Source organism: Gossypium hirsutum, chromosome D12, assembly GCF_007990345.1.
Source record: "Gossypium hirsutum isolate 1008001.06 chromosome D12, Gossypium_hirsutum_v2.1, whole genome shotgun sequence".
In the NCBI taxonomy this organism is placed as follows: domain Eukaryota; kingdom Viridiplantae; phylum Streptophyta; class Magnoliopsida; order Malvales; family Malvaceae; genus Gossypium; species Gossypium hirsutum.
In genome coordinates this window covers 57225915-57241021 of record NC_053448.1, presented here as the reverse complement: position 1 = coordinate 57241021, position 15107 = coordinate 57225915, and the positions used below count along the sequence as shown (strand labels likewise).

The following is a 15107-nucleotide window of genomic DNA, read 5'->3' as shown; positions in this document are numbered from 1 at the left end:
ATTTGTTGGTGTGATTTTCAAATGAAATCCCATTCCTATTTATAGGAATTTTCATGTCTCTTCATAGAGACATATTTCCCTAGGTGTCTTTCTAAATAATAATGTTTTTAAAATAAACACATAATTATTCATTTAATATTATAACTATTCAAATAATATTATTTAAATAGTTATAATTCTTTTTCAAAAAATTAAATAATATAACTTTTAATTAATTACACCCATTCATTTATAATTATTGGAACACTATAAATATTCGAAAATGTTCCAACAATAATTGAATGGAAGTTTTTCTTATATTATAAAAAATTACATTGTAAATCATTATATCATTTTTGGTAGTTATAATTACACATTTACATAATTTATATTTTTTAACATAATTTATACTTTAAAAATATAATTACTATAAAAATAATTAGCACGATAAAAACTTTTCAAATAAATAACGAAAATTAAAATTAAATTATCATATATATTATATTAACCCAAAAAAGTAGTTGATAATATGATTACTGATAAAAATAATAAGAAAAATAAACATCACATGCAATTTTATCTAATTGTTCTAATTATTCATATTTGTTGGATTATTCCATCTTAAATATTTAAGATATTTCATCAAATATTGATCGTTAACCAAATTCATTATCATTTAAATCTGCATTATTAAAATTATCAAAATTTACTTCTTCAATGTGTCTTTGAAATATAGATCATCTGAAATCCACCTATAAATAAAACTATGAAGCCTATAATATTTTAGTACAAGCTTAAGGTAATATTGTTAATATATGAAATACTTTTTTAGAACAATAAATATTCTTTCGACCACATATCAAAGCATTAAATATCTTAAATTAAAGAGCTCACAAACCGTCTCTAATATTTCTGTATAGTTTTATTTTATCAAATAATATCATACCTCTGATATAATTTTTTTTATATATGTATAAATAAAATCTACTATATAGTATTTAGGAATTCTAATCATAGAAACTAATATATACCTATTTGGAGAAATAATTTCGTTAAATAATAACCCATTTTACAATATAAAAATTAAATCATAAATAGTTGAGAATTTATAATATATAAATTTTATAAAAAAAACATCCAATAAATTTCATAATAATTTTTATAAAAAAATATTATAAAGAATCCAATAACTTTCATAATACTTTTTATGAATAATATAATATTTTACCATAACTTTAGAAATTATGCTAAAAACTCATAACACATATATTATTTGTATAATATGTATATATAAATAAATTAAATACATACTTGGAAACTTTCATAAATGAATAATTTGATAAACCACATCTAAATTATTCTTATAATATAACTTCTTCTCAGATATCGACATAACAATATATGATTTAAATTTATATAAAAATAATTTTTTAAAATTCTTCCAGCAATACCCATTAATTACAATAATGAACCAAACTTACCACTCTTACGTAATTACGGTAACTCAAATGTCACCAAACAATGGTGCAAATCTAACTTTCTTAAACATGTATCTATTTGCAGCATAGTTCATTAAAATTAAAAAAGTTTGTTTCTACCAAATTGTTAATGTGTATAGATAATCACATCATATTCAAACTGATGCCCAAGCTATCAGAATATTAAAATATTTTTAATTAAAATAATGTTACATATTTGGCTAATTACCGTGAATATATATATTTTTATATAAATTTGGACTGGTGTCGCCATCAAAATTTAGCAAATACATATATTTCATGTCTGACTGAACTCAAACTATTACTTTTTTTGGCACTTCTATCTCTACTATGTACTCTAAAAGCTCCCTTAATTTTCGTACTTTCTTCACACCATACCTGATTTATCACCTTTGATTTCTTAGAAGGGGTTGCAATCCGGTAGCTGCAATAAAAAAAAAACGGCACAGGATTAGATCGACACTACCATGTGCAATTAAATTCACTACTATATCACCTTCATCAGTTTGCTGTCCATGAGAAGATGGAACCGATTTGTGACTTCTCTCGGTGAATTCGGCTATGACCAAATGTGATGAAAGAAGTGATGCAATAAGCGCGCCGACCATTAGCATTATGAATACCACATCCCACCCCTTTGACGAAAGGAATCCGGTGATAAGAGGGCCTAGAGCTGCACCAACTGAGCCAGTGCCATCAATTATAGCTGTCACCGTTGCTAATGCCCGAGAATCCCCCCTGAGAGAACTGTGCGTTCCGAGGTCTGCAGAAACTGCAGTCGTGATGAGCGCATATGGCCCATTTACAAACAAGCCAGCAACGACCATAAGTAAAATGTTTATGGTACGTGAAATACTTCCATATGTACGGTATAAGAGCATGGAAGGTATTGCTGCAAGCATGAAGGTGGCTGCTGTAGTAGCCCGGGCATTAAGTTTATCGGATATGTAACCAGCAAGGATCCCCCCAGCAATACCCCCTACATCGAACAAGGTGGACAGGTTTCCAGCCGACTTCACAGACATATACTCCCCACCAATTTCTGGAAAACAATGGAATCAAACATACGACAACCGTAAACATTTGCAGATGCATAAGAAAGAACCACAAACCTAGTTAAAAGTTCTCACAAGTTATACTGAACGATGAATGCTAACTAGCCTCCTAGAATGTGTTTATCCCACGAAATCGATAAGATATACTTAAATACTCAACGTTAAGGAAAATCTACACAAGCTAATCATGGACATCCAAATACCTTATACAAACATGTGATTTCTAACATATGATGTAAATTAAGCAATAAGGCAAGTGCGGTGACGAGAAAATTACCTGTTTGGCTCAAATAAAATGGTAACCAGTATAAAAACGTATAGGCGACGAGCTTTGAGAAGAAGAGGCATAATGCAAACGGAATCACCCCTGGTATGAAACAAGCTTCAAAGAGTCCAATACCTGTCCTGCTCCCTGACCCTTCTTTGATACCAGAACTTTTTTCTACTTTCACTACGTATCCCTTCTGAGTCCGATCCTCCTCTGCCTGAGACAATGATTCCAGATTCGGAGAGGAATCAGTTACACCACAGAAACCTATATCCTCAGGATAAGCAGGCAGGAACAAATAAACTAATACCCCTGCTGAAGCAATCAATGCTCCTGGGACAATAAAAGACCAACCCCAACCATAATCCAAAACAGCAGCAGCAAGAAGGGATCCACTGATATTCCCAACCGAAGTATGAGCATTCCAAATACCCATTATCAAACCCCTCTTCCTTTTTCCAAACCAATTCCCGACGACGGCCACGACCGAAGGCCAACCGGTTGCTTGAAATAACCCAGCAACCATTTGCATCGAAAGGTAAAACCAAAAGACATGAATGTTCCAAAAGTAACCCATCCCAAACAACCCCACAAAAATGCCACTTCCAATCATCCCTGTTGTCAGGAACAACCTAAGATCCAAGGTATCCCCTAAATGCCCAGCAACATACATTCCAGAAGAGTAACAAGCTAGAAAAGCGACATCGATTTCGCCCAATTTCGATGTACCATCGGATTGGTTAAAAGGATACCAACCCTGGCTTTCAACCCTGTTTCTATCAAAACTGACAAATTCTTCTTCCTTGATAAAGACATTCCCAACAGGCCAAGGGTTTACCTTTGAGTTTTTCAGTGATTCAGGATAAAAAACGCTTTTAACTATGCTGCTAGGTTTCCTAGAGGCGTGATAGCTCGCATATGCTATGAAGGTAAGCAATAATATTATGTATCTATATGATTTTAGGGTCCAATCTTTACCCCTAACACTTTTGATCAGAAAAATCCCAGGTGGGGTTCGCCTTCTCGTATTTGAATCCCTTGACATCTTTCACACAAACTTTAACCACTGGAAAAAAAAAGAACAGATTTTTTTTCTTACAAACCTTTCATAATCATTAAAAAAAGCCCAATGTTCAAACACAAAAATCGACGTTAAAAAAAGAACAATAACTTTACCTCACAAAAACAAACCTTGTGATAATGTCATCCGATGGCTAACCTTTGATTCATACAAATGTACGTTTTTTAAGTGGTATTGCAGAGAAAGAGATGAACCTTTGGTTTGTTTTTTTTGAGGGGGGGAAGATAGAAAGAGGGGTGAGAGGGAGTGCGAGGTTGTCGGAAGAGATACAGAAGAGACAAGGGGTTGTTTGTTTTATCAAAACAGAAGACACGTGCTACTTTTATGGCGCTTCAGCTGGTAAAACTCATGCATATAAGCCACCACGTATGCCATCCAGAATTGAGATTGTGGTAGGGTAACCGGCGGTTCAAAGCAATCCCAGTTTTTGTGATTGACACGTTGCTTAACTTAAAAGAACAATTTTTCTCCATCTACGTTCTTTTTTTCTTCTTTTCTTTTCTTTTTTATAATATTTTCAATTATTATCGACAAAAACTTTTAATGTCATAACATTTATTAAGAAGATAGAAAGACATACATGACAGCATCATAACAAATTATGGTATTCGATTAATTTATGTTTTATGTGTTTAAATTTTATTTATTTATAATTTAATTTGATTTTTTATTTTAATACCATACACAGAATATTATTACAAATTAATTTTAAATTATACAATTTATTATTTATTATATATTAATATTAAACATAAATATAGTTTTTAAATACGTAATTTCTATATGCATACATATAATATATTATAGACTTCTAATTTTTATTAAAAAGATAGAAATTGTTTATGGATTTGATTAAAAAATATTATAAGATAAAAGTTTGAAGACATAATTTTTTACTTGCAAATTTAGAATTCATTTGTTTAAATGTATGAAATAATGTATTAACTTGTCTAATTTAAACCATCTAAAATATGTAGTAACACAATTTGAATTGTTAAAATTGTAAAATAATATCTGATATAACACTTAACAAACGAGGATCTGTCATATCAGATAATAATAATAAACTAAGAACAAAATTAAATGCAGAAGCATGCTTGAATCAATTAATATTTTGAGATATTGAAATATTGTGGTTTTGATTTTTCAAATTAACACTGTGACTTTTTCTTTTCTAAAAATAAGATGTAAAAAAGGCTAAGATTATATAATTTGGAGACTATAACCTTGATATATAACTTTTGCACGTTAATTTTAATTTCTAATCAACCTATCATCAATTAGAAATTAGTTACAGAAGTATCTACAGGTATTTAATCACTTTTAATTTGAGCTAACATTTTATAATAATAAATAATAACATGTAATTAATCATCTCTAAATTATTTAACATGAACTTATTGTAAATAATGTGTAACAAAAACAGACAAACAGTCGAATATATTAAGCTTTATTTCCTACATCAACATTTTCATCAATAGAAGAAAACCGTAAATTATGTACAAACGAAACCTTAGATACAAGAATCATTCAACCACGAATAAGCTCGACCCAAAATGAAGGAAACGGTTATCATTTATCTTTCTCCTGCAGGGAATATAACATCTGAATTTTGATACCCAAATAATTCTCTTAGTAAAATAGTACAAAAGATGAAATTTAAATTTCAGTTGTAGGTTTCTTTTATGATATAATAATAATACAAAAAAACATAAGAATAATAAATGAGAATGAGGAGAATTTTTATTGCATTTTTCTTTTTTATTATTATTATTACAAGTAGTATATTCTTTTATATATATATAGGGAGAGATTATAATGAACATCTAATCGATAGCATTCATAATAATATTTATATTATTTATAATTATTGGATTGAGTTAATGATACAAATTAATTATATTAAAAAGGTAAATAAATTTTGAAAATTTTTAACTTAAAATTTATCCCAATGACATCTCACTTGTAGAATTAAAAATTTTCACGTAAATAATTATTCATTAATTTTATTTTAAATAATATATTTGTTATGAACTAAAACTAATTTAGCAAGAAATATATATAATAAGGAAAAACAAAACAAAAGCAGAATTGAAAAGAATAAAGAAAATATAGAATGAAACTCTTGTTGTTGTTGTGGTATTTTGCCATTCGCATTAATTATATTAAAAGTATAAGTGTAGAGGTAAAAGATAGTAATGAAATTTTATAAAATAGGGGGTAAATTAATACATATTGATAGAAAAAAAAAAGATAAAGAAATTATTTATTTTAGATAAAATAATAATTTATCTCTTTATTCACAATGCTTTATATTATTTATAATACTCTCTTTGCATGTCCATAACTAAATTATATGTTTCGTTAAAATTTTTATTAAGAAAAATTCGGTGGGATAAAAATAAAGAGAAGAGCACAAAATATTAACATTGTCACTTCACTCAAAGCTTTTACAAGGAAAAATCAATTAGATGAAACATCGGCTAAGGGAAAGAGAATGCAACAAATATTTACACTCCTTCATGACAACATCATTAATCATTGTCAAATTATTACTTGAATAGATTTGCCGAACATATTAACATTCTTCTGAAGATTATACGTGAAGAAAAAATTTGGAAAAAATTCTCTCATTTGATCTTTGCAATATATTATTCTTTCCATTTCGTTATGCATGTAGCATTATCCTCATTCACTATTTTGGACTACTTACCTAAAGAAAATATTCATATATATAGTATTAGGATATGATATTTCTAAACCCATCAAGGTAGTTTATGAAGAGTGTCAAGGAGCAATATCTACTAATGTCTGGTACTATTCAACTCATAAACTTACAATATATGGTGTTGCCAAATTTCAATAATAAAATCTTTTAGTTTTGATCTTTGTTGATAATTTGAACGCGTGCAAGCCTATTTATGATACATTTTATACCAACATATCTTGAAAATTGATTTGGACTGAATCAAGAAAAGTTACTTCCTTGCTTTAAAGAGATTGGGTTGAATCAAGGATACGAAACAACATATCCTGAAGATTCAAGACTTATTCTGGACTTAATTGAAGATGTTCTTAGCTTATTATCATGTTGTTTCATTAAGAAAATTGTATGTAATTATGTAACCCCCAATTTATGATATCCTTAGAGCTAATTAACATGTTGTTTTATTAGGATGATTGATTGTAATTGTGTAACACACTCAAATTTATGATAAGACATATGGTATTGTTCTAAGGTAAAAATAATAAAATTTCGTGAAATAGGAAAATAAGTTCTATAAAGAGAATTTATGAAAAGAAATTAGATATTTGAGATGGAAATTGATGAATAGTGTTAGGATTGTGAGAAGTGGCAAAAAAAAAGAGACTAATATATAAATTTTAAAAAGTTTGAGGATTGAAATGTAAACTTGACCAAAATAGAAATGTGAATTATTATTCCTTATTTGGCAACCGCAATTTATCACTTCTAAGATCAAGTTTAAGTCACCGTCGAATTGAACAAAGAAAAAAATAAAGAAGTATTTTTAATTAAAATCCAAATATTATAAAATTTTCAAACTTGATAAATAAAAATTAAAACTTGAATTTAATGAAGTCGGGGATAACTTATATGTAATTGACGTGGCGAAACTGTATTGGTTCATGTGACGCAGCAGCAGCTGAAGATTTCTTCCTTGGACGTTCGCTAAGAGCAACTTTCAACCGTCTTTTCCTTTTTCATTTCCTTAATTACCCTTCACGTTTAGAAAATGAATGGCATGATTCCATCTTCTACTATAATTATTAAAATAAAAAAAGTATGATTTCTCTTATTTTTCTTTTCTTTTACCATACGAGAATCTACGCTATTAATTAAACACTCAATTAAATTGTTATCACGAGTTAATTAAATATCAATTTAAATAAAAAATTATTAAAATATTTATATTTGAAATAAATTATATTATTTGAAAATACATTAATATTTTTTATTTAAAAATAATAATAACTATACATAAAATAATATTTGAAACCATATCAATTGGTAAAACCTTAAATTTATGATATAATCAAAGGTTTATTTTTATATATTTTATTTTTATTATGCATGTCTTATTTTCTCCATAAATTATATATATATTAATAATGCTATTGATAAAGTTAGCGTCACAAGTTAATTCGACATCAATGACGATAACACCATAATAAACAATTGTAATCATTTAGTTTCTTAATCTAGTATATTTAATTCAATATATTTTTAATATTAGTATCGTAAATATTTTATTTGTTATTATTAATTAGTTTTAAACATTTATTGTATATTATTTTTAAACATATTTCTTATATTCTAAATATGTAATTCCACGCACATAAGGGCGTAATAAAAATTTTAATCTTTATAATATTAATTAATTTAAATTTAAATAAAAGGAACCAAAATTAGGTTATCCAATTTTTACTAGCGGGGAGGAAAAGTCAGTATATTATGTAGAGAAATGAAGGGCTTTTTGGTAACTTAAGACTATCTTGAAATTTCAAGACATTATCCAAAGCAGGGCCCTATGAATATCGCGAGCTCCTGTTCGTAAGCACGATCCAATAACATTCATTCAATTTCTTTGCGAATTTTATTGCAATTTCTGTTTCTTTTTCCTCCTTCAACGAACGATGGGCACGTTCTCGTCTTTCTTCGATTCTCAATCGAGAAGCCAGTGGAATTACAACACTCTCAAGAATTTCCGTCAGATCTCTCCGATTGTTCAAACGCATCTCAAAAAGGTAACCTTCCCTGCAAATTAGGGTTTGTGAAGGTAAAATTAGGAATTTATGTAACACTCTTGCGAATTGTTAATTTTTTTGGTAATGTTTGCTCAATGATTTTATTGGTTGATCCCGTGTATTGGATCTTTCTTGCGTTCTGAGAAGGTTAAAGTTCGTATCTCTATGTGGTTACAATGCTTATTAAGATTTTATATTCTACCTTAGGAAACAATTATCTATATATTAATCACTTGTTTCAATTTTTTTTCTTTAATTTGCAGGTTTATATGACCCTATGTTGTATGCTTGTTGCCTCTGCGTTTGGGGCTTATCTTCATATAATTTGGAACATTGGGGGTTACCTCACGACATTTGCATGCTTTGGAGCCATAATTTGGCTCCATTCTACCCCTCCTTGTCAAGAGGTAATGATCTTTCATGATGTTTGAAATAATAACAATGTTCTTTTCTCTTTTTTTTTTCATGTTTAGAACTCGTTTTTTGTTTTGGTATTGTATATTATGCAGCAAAAGAGGGTTTCTCTTCTAATGGCATCAGCAGTTTTTGAAGGAGCTTCAATTGGTCCTCTAATTGACTTGGCCATTCAAATTGACCCAAGGTATTTATTATTATAATTATTAAGTGGGTAACCTGTATTTGAAAATGCATAGATTTCAAATCAAGTTAAAGAATTTTATTTATTTATTATTTCCATTGAGGCTAATATTATACTTTCCTGAATGGATTTTGACCATTTATATTCAAATGGCTTGAATAATTTAAAGTTTATGGGCTTTTCTCTAGTGTGGGCGATTATGCTTTATGTATATTTTACTTTTACCCTTATCTAGAGCTATAAATCTCTTTTATCTTCTAGCTATCCACTTGATATGTAAAAAATGAAAGCGCGTTATTTGTACTTACGGTGTTCTTCTCTGTCGTGACAGTGTTCTGGTAGCTGCATTCGTGGGAACAGCATTGGCCTTTGCATGCTTTTCAGGAGCTGCCATGTTAGCAAGGCGGAGAGAGTACCTCTACCTTGGTGGCTTGCTTTCATCTGGTGTGTCCATGCTTCTCTGGTTGCATTTTGCTTCTTCTATCTTTGGTGGTTCTACAGCCCTCTTTAAGATGGAGGTGAGTGCATGTTAGAACTTTCTCTGTTAAAAAAAATGTTGGCTGTGATTGACATCCCTCTTTGGTTTTGATTGTTCTCAAAGATCTACTTAGGGCTCTTGGTGTTTGTTGGCTACATGGTAGTGGACACACAAGACATAATTGAGAAGGCACACTTGGGTGATCTGGATTATGTAAAGCATGCTTTGACACTTTTTACTGATTTCGTTGCCGTATTTGTTCGCATTCTGATAATCATGGTGAGCGAAGCTAGAATACATGATAAAGCTTTCTTTTTGATTGCTATAGCTATTACTTGGTTAATATTATATTATGTACTAATATCAAACATACTTTTTGTTCCAGTTGAAAAATTCAGCTGAGAAGGGTGAGAGAAAGAAGAAGAAGAGGAGTGACTAAATCATAAAGCACCCTATGGAATAGGCTTCTCATCTAATCCTCCGTGTTGAACTCTATTTTTAATACAAGTTTTATTTCTTGATTCCATTGTTAATACATGTGTTGATATACGGGAAGGTTAGGTCTTTACTGTTTCTGTTTCTTCGGTGGTTTTTCTGATATGGAACCTTTAAACTAATGACATGTTAATATTTGCCTTTCTCAAAGGTTGCAATTTATTAATCTCCCTCGCATCATCATATGCTAGAAAATAAACTGCGATATGCTATCTAATCTAATATATATACTATGGCTATGGCAATCTGAGGTTATAATTTTTATGTGGCACATCTAAAATTTTGTCACTTGATACATTAATTATGATTAAAGTTTAAAATGAATATTATTTTAATTTATTTATTTTATAAAATATATTAGTATTAAATGCCCATTCATTTAACAATGTGATTTAGTTATAGATTACGAAAAAAATTTAAAAATATGCACGTTTAATCCAATTTTAATTTGTTCTTAATATTAAGTCAGTTTTAATTTTCATTATAAGAAAGTGTAAATATGTGTTTTAAGTCTCTAAAATTTAAACTTTTCTCATTTATTCATGTGCTCGTTTTTTTTTTTTATTGGAAATTGAATTTCATATAATATATATAATATTTCTTTTTTTTAATAGATAAATGAGAAATATATTAAAAGTATTATTGAAATCATATAGATTAATTTATTAAAATTTAGTTACCAATTGTGTGTTCTTCTTTTTGAACTAGAGTATTTTTTTTCTATACATCTTTTTATTATGTAATTTTTGTTTAATAACTTAATTTACATAATAATTTTTAAAATTATATTCTAAAAAAAAGTAAATTTAAAGGAGTAATATCAAATCATTCTAGTTTTTTTTTTAATTTTAATTTGTATTGATTATAATTTTAAATTTTAAATTATCATAATTATAAAAAAGTTAAATATTTATATTAATTTAAATTTTTTAAGACTTCCAGAATTGTATTTGTTATAACGGAGGACTTGTAAAACAATTTATACATACTTCTAATATTTATACCACCATGTATAATATGTTTAATTGAGTTAGTGTTATGAGCTAATCAACATCAATTTAGTTAGAAAATGACTAAAAAATATTTCTTGTAGAAAACCATAAATATTTTTATGAGGGTATTCTTATTTTTTATATTTTATATAAAATTTATAGAAATAATAATTTTAAATACACACAAGGTGAGATTTTAACCTAAAATATCATTATATCTAAAACTTTATCAATCCAACCAAAATCTTTCCATCCACGTCAACATTGTTTGATAAGATACTGATAATTTGCTTATAAGTCAAGTTGTTAGAATCAGATTGGATTGGTCGATATATTGATTTACAAAATGAAGTTGAATTGATTGACTCGTAAATTAGCATAGATTAATCAATCGGATTAATCTAATGAACCAATTTTTTAATTTTTAAATTGTAATAATTTAATTAATTAAATATGATGTACCGGTTATTTTACAAGAACCATCGGTCATTGATCATAGCTTTTAACTTCAAACTCTTCTGTAAACAAACTTTTGAAATGGCAACAATTAAAGCCCAACCCACCACTTCCTTTGTTTATGAGATCATCATAAAAGTTGTGCAAATAACGATGATACCGCAAGCTTGCGGTCTGAGTGAAGTGATTGCGAAAGCCCAAATTTAGCCCATTCTTAACCCCTCCAAAAAAGGAAAAAGAGAGTGGAGTTGAAAATTGAAATGAGAGTGAACTGAAAGAAACTCCAGTACTACACCCTGTTCGTTATTTGGTCCGCAGCACCCCGATCCGGATCGTAACAAACCATTTTCCGCCATTGGATTCAATCTCTCTTCCCTCCTAATCCTGCGCCGCCGTCTGTCTTCGGCCGACCGCTTTTAAGTTTTCGCCCTCCAGGCCAGGTTAGTTTCCTCCGCCCTTTTCTACTTCTGTTGCCTCAGCAAAAGTTTGGAGTGGGTTATTTAGAGTCAATTTTGGGGATTCAGTTTGAGAGTTGTTGTTAAATTATATGTTAATTTGTACTGCTGGAATTTGATGATTAAAATTTGTTTTAAAATTTTCGTGATTGAGTTTAGGAAAGAGTGGATGCTAAAGGTGGAATAGAGAATGGACAAATTAAGGGAATTTGGGAGAAAAGCTTTGTTCTATGTTAGGGTTCTCTCCGGATATGAAGAACGTAGAATTCGAAACTACAGATTGCAGCTCGAGCAACGCCTGCAGCAGGTCTTTCTCTCTTTCTTAACTTATCATCCTTTTATCTCTTAGGGTCTGGGAAAATTTATTTTCCCTTTAATTTCTATAGATTTGTGGAAATACACGTTCTTTGCAGCTGCTCTTTACCTCATGTAACATATAAATTTTTTTATTATGTTATTAAATGAGTTTTCTTCAGAAGTTTAGGGTTGTGTGTCAATGCTGAATAAGCTTTTGTTTGTGCAATTAGGTGACTGCATTGAGTTTGTAATTGAAAAGGGTATGTTTTAATATGCTTAAAAACTCCAAAATCTGAATGTTAGCTATCCTTCTTGCAGGCACAAGCAAGGAAAGCAGCCTTAAGAAAGATTCCTGAGCAGACTGTGTTACAAGAGGTTCGCCGAATGGTTGAGGATATGCAAGCGCTGAATAAAAGGCTTGAAGAAACTGTAAGTTTCACTTGTACTTGAACTGATAAATAACGAGTCATGCAAAATTATAGCTTTTGCATTTTTAAAATTCAATATTGCCATTTATAATCTCCATCGATCAGCGAGGTAGTGATTTGTCATTGCTCAAGCTGTGAAGGAAAACATCCATTTATAAGGCTCGTGCTGTTTTTGAAAGGTTTATCCATGGCGGTTGATTTTGATTCAAATTTTGAAATGCATGAAAGTATCAACTTATTAGGTTACCATATGTAGTTATTGACAAATTCCTTTCTCATTCATGTGCATCGTGAGGTTCAGCCTTTCAGAGTTGGGTTGATCGTAACTATTGAAAACATCCCATAACAAGCTTAATTGTCACTTTGTCTAAATACACTAACTGTGTTTGGAATCTTCTTTCATTTTGAAGGCACTTATCATGATCAGAGTCCTTCTACCATTAGTTTCTGGATTCTAAGGCATCTTTCCCCTTCCTGTTTGAGAATGATTTTCGTTGTTCATAGCAAAAATTGTTGTTTACTTCAGGAAGCTGCCATTGAAGAGTACTTCAAACCAATAGACAAGGAAGTGGAGACAATAATGAAAATCCAGCTTGATGGAGAAGAGAAGACAATGAAAGAGATGATGGCAACAATGCAGAGACAAGCCTTGCTTGAGAAAATGGAAGCTGAGAAAATCGCAAACACGCATCAACCAGACACAAACCAAGGTAACCAGGATGCTACTACTTCTAGCCGCAGTCAAGATGCTCAAATGAGATAATAATCAAAATTGACCCTTATGAACACTTATATTTTATGTTGGTATTGAGAGAGAGGAGTTTTGAATAAACGAAGGCTGTTAGTGCGAAATTTCGAAACCTGTCTAAAGGCTGAGTTTTGTCATAGTCATACAACAGAGGGTTGTTATTATTTGCTTAATTGTACCAATGATTTAATTGCATGGATACTAGATAGTTTCCATTGTCCGTATTATATCTACATATTGTGTTTGGGAATTAGTATGATTATGAGATGTTGTAGTGAGATTTGGGCACAATTACACGACACACTGATCTTAAATTGCTTCCAGTTTATTTCACGATCTGGTGCAGACTTGTAATCCAAGTTAGCTGATAAGTACAGGGGATAATTATATTGCTTTTTTTATACAAAATTCTAACTCAATATTTTACTTAAAACACTCGCCATGCTTCAATAACATTATTGTTTCGCAGAAGATACTTTAGTAGTTAACAAAAAAGAAGATAAAATTGCTTTCTTTTCGAGAATAATATGAAAGAAAAAATTATTTACTTAAACATTTTTTTTTATTTACATGAATAATAAGGATTTATATCAGGGAGTTATAAAATATTCTATTCAATTAAATTGTTTTTAAAAATGATGAAAAGATAAAGTGGGATCCTTCACTTTTTTTTTCCTATTTATCTCAACTTTAAATTTTCACTTTTTTAAAATTATGGTAAATAAAATTTTGAGGTTGAGATGAAGGGCTCCTTTGGATGCCCAGTTACTTCCATGCCCAGTTACTTCCAGTGAAGCATGTTTACTCTTGATTTTGGTGCAATCGCACCACATATACCTGTTTGGATAACAATAAATTTGGCCAGCAAAAGATCTTTCAACGCACTAGAGAGAAAGTTTTGAGCTAAAGTGTCAAACACCAATTAACAAAAAGAAACTATAGTGGGTAATATTTTTGCCACTTTTTCATATGGGTGTGAAAATAAGACTTTTGGGTGTGAAAATAAGTTAATTAAGCTGTTTTAATGTTATAACTATCATTTAAATAAATACAAATATGATAATTTATAGGATAATAAATAGAATATCAAAAGATACATTTTAATATTTTATTAAATGAATTTATAAATTCACATATTCTAATAATTTTATAAAAGTAAAATAATTTAAAAAATTTTGATATATATTAATTCTAATCTGATGTCTTTAAAAGTCATTTTTTATTCTCGCCTCATCGCTACAGTTGCGTTTGAATCCAAACACACATTCCACCGCTGTTTCTAATCTCACCGTTACAGTATCTAATCTCACTACTACAGTAACTAATCTCACAGCCACCGTTGTTTTTAACATCACCGGAGCTAAACACACCGTCCATCCAAACTAAGCCGAAGTAGTGAAAAAAGTGGCAGTTCCACTTTATCTTTTCATCATTTTTAAAATTAATTTAATTGAATAAAATATTTTATAATTTCTCAATTCGCAATTACAGCTCGAGATTCAGGGTGGGTT

The 15107-nt window shown here is 29.6% G+C and overlaps 3 protein-coding genes across 4 annotated transcripts; 2 read left to right on the top strand and 1 right to left on the bottom strand.

Annotated features, from left to right (window-relative positions):
- Positions 1–1684: 1684 nt before the first annotated feature.
- On the bottom strand, positions 1685–4158 carry LOC107946686 (putative glycerol-3-phosphate transporter 4). Of its 2 annotated transcripts, none has more exons than XM_016881111.2 (4): positions 3978–4158; positions 2811–3867; positions 1975–2520; positions 1685–1902 (listed from the first exon to the last, which is right to left on the bottom strand). In XM_016881111.2, the coding sequence occupies exons 2-4, from the start codon at positions 3844–3846 to the stop codon at positions 1865–1867; spliced, it is 1620 nt and encodes a 539-aa protein (XP_016736600.1). In that variant the 5' UTR covers positions 3847–3867; positions 3978–4158; the 3' UTR covers positions 1685–1864. The 2 variants fall into 2 exon arrangements, with proteins under 2 accessions (XP_016736600.1, XP_016736601.1); XM_016881112.2 differs by having other exon boundaries at positions 3993–4157.
- Positions 4159–8384: 4226 nt separating this feature from the next.
- On the top strand, positions 8385–10386 carry LOC107946687 (bax inhibitor 1). The gene is made up of 6 exons (XM_016881113.2): positions 8385–8649; positions 8913–9056; positions 9159–9250; positions 9579–9765; positions 9849–10004; positions 10111–10386. The coding sequence occupies exons 1-6, from the start codon at positions 8539–8541 to the stop codon at positions 10162–10164; spliced, it is 744 nt and encodes a 247-aa protein (XP_016736602.2). The 5' UTR covers positions 8385–8538; the 3' UTR covers positions 10165–10386.
- A 1365-nt stretch (positions 10387–11751) lies between these two features.
- Positions 11752–13811, top strand: LOC107946688 (uncharacterized). Its single transcript, XM_016881114.2, has 4 exons — positions 11752–12108; positions 12283–12430; positions 12739–12849; positions 13375–13811. The coding sequence occupies exons 2-4, from the start codon at positions 12314–12316 to the stop codon at positions 13609–13611; spliced, it is 465 nt and encodes a 154-aa protein (XP_016736603.1). The 5' UTR covers positions 11752–12108; positions 12283–12313; the 3' UTR covers positions 13612–13811.
- Positions 13812–15107: the final 1296 nt, after the last annotated feature.

What these genes read in the sequence shown, in the direction of transcription:
- LOC107946686 (XM_016881111.2), bottom strand. Translation starts at nt 3,846, where the DNA reads ATGTCAAGGGATTCAAATACGAGAAGGCGAACCCCACCTGGGATTTTT. An exon ending in ATTTTATTTGAGCCAAACAG is followed by an intron (nt 2,521 to 2,810) that starts GTAATTTTCTCG and finishes ATTGTTTTCCAG; the next exon opens with AAATTGGTGGGGAGTATATG. An exon ending in TGGACAGCAAACTGATGAAG is followed by an intron (nt 1,903 to 1,974) that starts GTGATATAGTAG and finishes TTTTTATTGCAG; the next exon opens with CTACCGGATTGCAACCCCTT.
- LOC107946687 (XM_016881113.2), top strand. Translation starts at nt 8,539, where the DNA reads ATGGGCACGTTCTCGTCTTTCTTCGATTCTCAATCGAGAAGCCAGTGG. An exon ending in GCCATTCAAATTGACCCAAG is followed by an intron (nt 9,251 to 9,578) that starts GTATTTATTATT and finishes CTGTCGTGACAG; the next exon opens with TGTTCTGGTAGCTGCATTCG. An exon ending in TTCGCATTCTGATAATCATG is followed by an intron (nt 10,005 to 10,110) that starts GTGAGCGAAGCT and finishes TTTTTGTTCCAG; the next exon opens with TTGAAAAATTCAGCTGAGAA.
- LOC107946688 (XM_016881114.2), top strand. Translation starts at nt 12,314, where the DNA reads ATGGACAAATTAAGGGAATTTGGGAGAAAAGCTTTGTTCTATGTTAGG. An exon ending in TCGAGCAACGCCTGCAGCAG is followed by an intron (nt 12,431 to 12,738) that starts GTCTTTCTCTCT and finishes TCCTTCTTGCAG; the next exon opens with GCACAAGCAAGGAAAGCAGC. An exon ending in ATAAAAGGCTTGAAGAAACT is followed by an intron (nt 12,850 to 13,374) that starts GTAAGTTTCACT and finishes TGTTTACTTCAG; the next exon opens with GAAGCTGCCATTGAAGAGTA.